Source organism: Anabas testudineus, chromosome 2 (assembly GCF_900324465.2).
Source record: "Anabas testudineus chromosome 2, fAnaTes1.2, whole genome shotgun sequence".
Lineage (NCBI taxonomy): Eukaryota > Metazoa > Chordata > Actinopteri > Anabantiformes > Anabantidae > Anabas > Anabas testudineus.
The window spans coordinates 5,395,054-5,399,429 of NC_046611.1; the positions used below are offsets into that span (position 1 = coordinate 5,395,054).

At 38.9% G+C, this 4,376-nt stretch overlaps 1 protein-coding gene across 1 annotated transcript; it reads left to right on the top strand.

The window, feature by feature from the left end:
* Nucleotides 1–1,392: 1,392 nt before the first annotated feature.
* LOC113164277 (axoneme-associated protein mst101(2)-like) lies at nt 1,393–4,376 on the top strand. The gene is made up of 8 exons (XM_026363505.1): nt 1,393–1,678; nt 1,761–1,827; nt 1,958–2,070; nt 2,187–2,285; nt 2,721–2,905; nt 3,356–3,413; nt 3,488–3,550; nt 3,632–4,376. Exons 1-8 carry the CDS (start codon nt 1,508–1,510, stop codon nt 4,253–4,255), a joined length of 1,380 nt encoding a protein of 459 aa, XP_026219290.1. The 5' UTR covers nt 1,393–1,507; the 3' UTR covers nt 4,256–4,376.

A 4,376-nucleotide genomic window follows, 5' to 3' on the forward strand; every position in this document is an offset into this window, starting at 1 on the left:
TAATCTCATTGGGATTATTTTGCATCTATTTCTGTATCTTTTTATTCATTTTTTATAGTTTCTTGATCATTATTTGCTTCTTTGTGGTCAGTATCTGTCTTTTAATCCAAGTTCGGCAACTTTCAAACAAGAAATATGAATATTTATTTAATACTGAGGCTGTCTGACCTCTCAGGTATTACTTAAGCAAACGTAGTTATTATTATTTTTTTGTTATTTTTAGCAAATGTTCATAAGGATATAAGATCACTTTTAATTTAATTCATTAATTTTAATTTTTTAAATTTGTATTTTACTTCATCCTATTATGAGTACATGTTTGTACAGTTTTCAGTAACAGTAAAGTAGCAGTGGACCATCTGCTTAACATTTCCTGCCACTAATAAAACAGATACATGACGGATAGAGACACTTACACCAGAGAGGAATTACTGGTATGAAGAAGATTGGAAAAGTAATATTTAATTCGATTTTTACAGAGGAATGATTTGTTAGCTGCCAAGTTGGTCTTGTAAAGTTCCAGTTTATCTTGCACACTCGGTGACCCTCTCTCTCCTTCCTCTCTGCCTCGACATTATGGGAGCGGGCAGTTTAAAAACAGAGGTATTTACGACTCAGCACTCTCCTCTTCCTGGAGCTCCACAAAACATGTGGGACTGGCAGAGTGACACCGCCGGTTTAAAGATAGACAGGGTTTTGGTTGGCTATCTGGCTATTTTGTATCACGGTCCATCTGTCTGTCTGTACACCTGCCTGTCTGACTTGTGCAGTTAAAACAGGACTGAATGTTGTGAAACCATGTGAACAAACAACTTCTTATCAGGATCTGGTTGGTGATTACGTTGTGGTTACTTGTGCTATTTCAAATAAATGCAGCTCTTAATGGAGCTGTATTATATCCTACAGTTGTACTGTGTTACTTCAGTTCCCTTTTGCAGTAAAGCAAGTGTTGACAGAATTTAATTAAATAAAAGGAGCTTTTAATGATGAGTGATGAGTAACTTAGACTGTCAAATAATGGTAGAGAAGTGATGTACTGCTAAAATGTAGTAAATAGAGAATTAAAAATATGCAAACACTAAAGTAGTTAAAAGTTCAGATAGTACCTTATATAAGTGTATTTTTTTCCATTACTGCTTACTTGTATTTTATTATATTTCTAATTCAAATATACTATACATGAATGTTTAGCATTGCATGTGCCTTTGCACTGCTGTGTCTGGAACAGCAGTAGCAGCAGTGCAGTAGTAGTAGTGGTAGAAATAGAAGTACTGGTTGTACATGAACAACTACAGAATTCTGCCGCCATCTACTGGTAAATAGCAGTGGTAGGCTTGAGTTTTGCCACAGGTGAAATCAATGTTGCAGTGATGAATAAGACACAGGCTCGAACCAGCTGAGTGCAGTGGAGACAAACAGCAGAGCTGCACAACAACATTTGTACACAACCTGCAGCTTTTAGCTTTTGGGTTTGTTTGTTTTTCTCATAGTTAAGAGGACTTCAGACATGTCAGTCAGATATTTTGAGATTCTGAGAGACAGCTGTCACAAAGGGAACTATATCCCGTCAGGCCGGCAGCTCCCCAGGACTCCCCCTCTGACAGATGTAAAGAGACACCTGGATTTTAGTAATGATGATTCATATGTGGGGTGTGAGGAGCCACAGCAGAACACTGAGGTACAAGCAGAGATTATTTCATAACATGATCAGCGTGAATCCATAATCAGATCTGCTGAGCTCTTATTTACTATGTCAACAGGAAGCTTCCAGTGACCAAGATGACCACGACAAGATGTTTGATTTCAGCACTCATGAGACCAAAACAGGTACAAAACAACTAAAGCATCAATCTGTGCAAACCGCATTGAAACTTACATGTGGAAAAAAAGATGATCAGAAACATTAATATCAAGTCTTTTCCTGCTGTAATTGTTTTTAATTGGGAAAACATTTCAGAACCAGATGAGCCCAGTTCCATGCTGAAGGGGATGAAGGGCTATCAGTTAACTGCTGGTGACTTGGAGTTTATTAAAAGAATGAAAGAAGAGAAGCTTGTTAAAAAATACCAGGTAATTTAGTTTCTCTCACTCCCTTCTGCTTCCTGATTACAATCAATCCGGTGTAGTTTGTTTTTTAATTGAGATTGCAGTGTGCTCATGCCACGAGACATTTCTACTGATCACAGGGAGACCTGGAAGATGTGCAGAGGTTACTGAAAAAGGAAACCATGGCTTTAGAGTTGTCGTGTGCTTTGAGAGATAAAGCAGAGGCAGAACTCAATAAGGTGAGTTTCTTTGAATTACGATAAAGGCTGATAAGAGCTAAAGTTAAGACTTTATCTCTGACGAAGTCATGTTGGTGCTGAAAAACTCTTCTTTCCCTGCCGTTTCTTTTAAATGCTGACTTTCCATTCTAAAGCTCTGATGAGGGCCCGTTCAACCTTTTCACTATCAGTCATGTTATCTGAATATTTAAGTCGTCGTCTGTTACGGGTGTTTTTACTAGCGTTGTGTACATATATAAAATAGTATTATTTTCCCCTAAAGGTCAACAATGGTACAAAAGTAAAGTTTAGGTTTATGAATCATAAAATATCATATCTCAGGTATTTACAGTGTGGTAAAAGCTTCAAAACAAAGAAAGTGTAGAAAACATGAAAGCATAAAAAGGTGTGCATATTACTTGATCCTAATCCATCTATTATTGTTCTTTCTGTCAGTTCCCATCCTCTGAAGACGTCACAGAGTGGGTGAAGGTTGTCCTCACGATGACATCATCTTCAGGTGACTTAACAGACCTAGACACCAAGTCTCTGCTGGCCATGGTGACAAAAGAAAACATCCAGACAGCCATGAACAAGAAGAAGATTCAACTCGCTCGGATGGAAAAGATGATGGCGAACAAGTAATTAACAGTAACTGACAATGCAGCCATTGACCACGTATCATTCCTTTCAGCTATGGAAGCAGGTGGTTTCTGCTCAGTTTAGTGGGAAACAAGACTTAAAACTGGCTTAAAGTAATTGCTAATAAGTTGACACCAAAAAAGCAAAGCCACGACTTGCATGATAAGACTGATTCTACTCTGCAGTGCCTTGAGAGATGAATGTGGAGTGACCTACTGTGTTCATTCATGTGCTCATGGGAAGCTCAAACATGTTAAACTTAACAGCTAACTACAACATTTTTATAGTAGATCCACAAACTTCACATTTTCCTTTCCTCTGGCTGCTTATTGATTATCTCCTTGGTTCAGTTTGGTCCGTCTGTGTTGCTCCTGAAATGCTCCGTGTACACAGCAAATATTGTTAAATTTAATATCAAAGAAAAATAATCATGTGGATTGTGATGATAGGAGGAAGAAAGAGGCTGAAGAGAGAGGGCGCCGTGAAAAAGAAATTGCCAATGAACAGGTTAGAGTCTCCACCTTGAATAACATTTTATTATAATTAAAAATACATTTCTGACCATATTTATGTGCTTTCAGCTAAAGATACAGGGATTGATGAGCCAGTTATCTGACCTGACATCTGAACTTGCACAACAAGATGTGAGTCTAATTTAATTTTGGTCTAAGCTTCTGCATCCAGGTTTTTCTGTATGTAAGATTTTAAAAAGTGTGGTTTCACAGGAAATTTACAAAGTTCTCCAGATGCAGCTCAAGAGCCAAGAAGAAATTAAAGTGGATGCAGAGAAGGTAGATGATTCAGAGGCAGAAGCTGCCAAAAGTCAAGTGAAAAGTAGAGGAAAGGAAATCAAAAAGGCTACTGAGAAGTCACAAAACGCCTCAGACAAAAGTAATAAGGTGAAGTCGAAAAGAAGTAAACGCACAGACAGTAAAACAGACGGTGGGAACACTGCAAAAGATGATCATGTAAATAAGAGCACGAGTGAAATGTTAACATCAACAGCAGAACAGACTAAACAGAAGTCTGAAGCTCCAACAGAGAAGCCAACAAAGACTGTTAAAGCATCCAGAGGGCCGCAGAAGAAAGTCAAGGAGCAAGAATCAAATTCACAAGACCCTCTGCAAACTGTGAGCAGGAGAAGAAACCCCCCTGGAGCCACGCGGACTGTAGCTTCACAATCAAAAAATCAGCATAAGGTGAAAACTGGGGAAGCTCAGTCCACATCACAGCAGGCGGCTCCATCGCGCACTAGAAAGAAAACTGCTGTGGCTGCAGGTGATGCTGTGGAGGAGGAGGCACCGAACGCTGGTCTGAGAAGATCCAGGAGGATAGCCAGCAGGAGGTGAATATGTGGAGAGTGCTGAGCAGCTCCACAGGGACGGGCTTTCTAAAGTGCACTTTAGTTACAGACATCACACCATTTTTAAAATGATTAGATTAACAACTGCTTTGTGTATTTTTTTATAG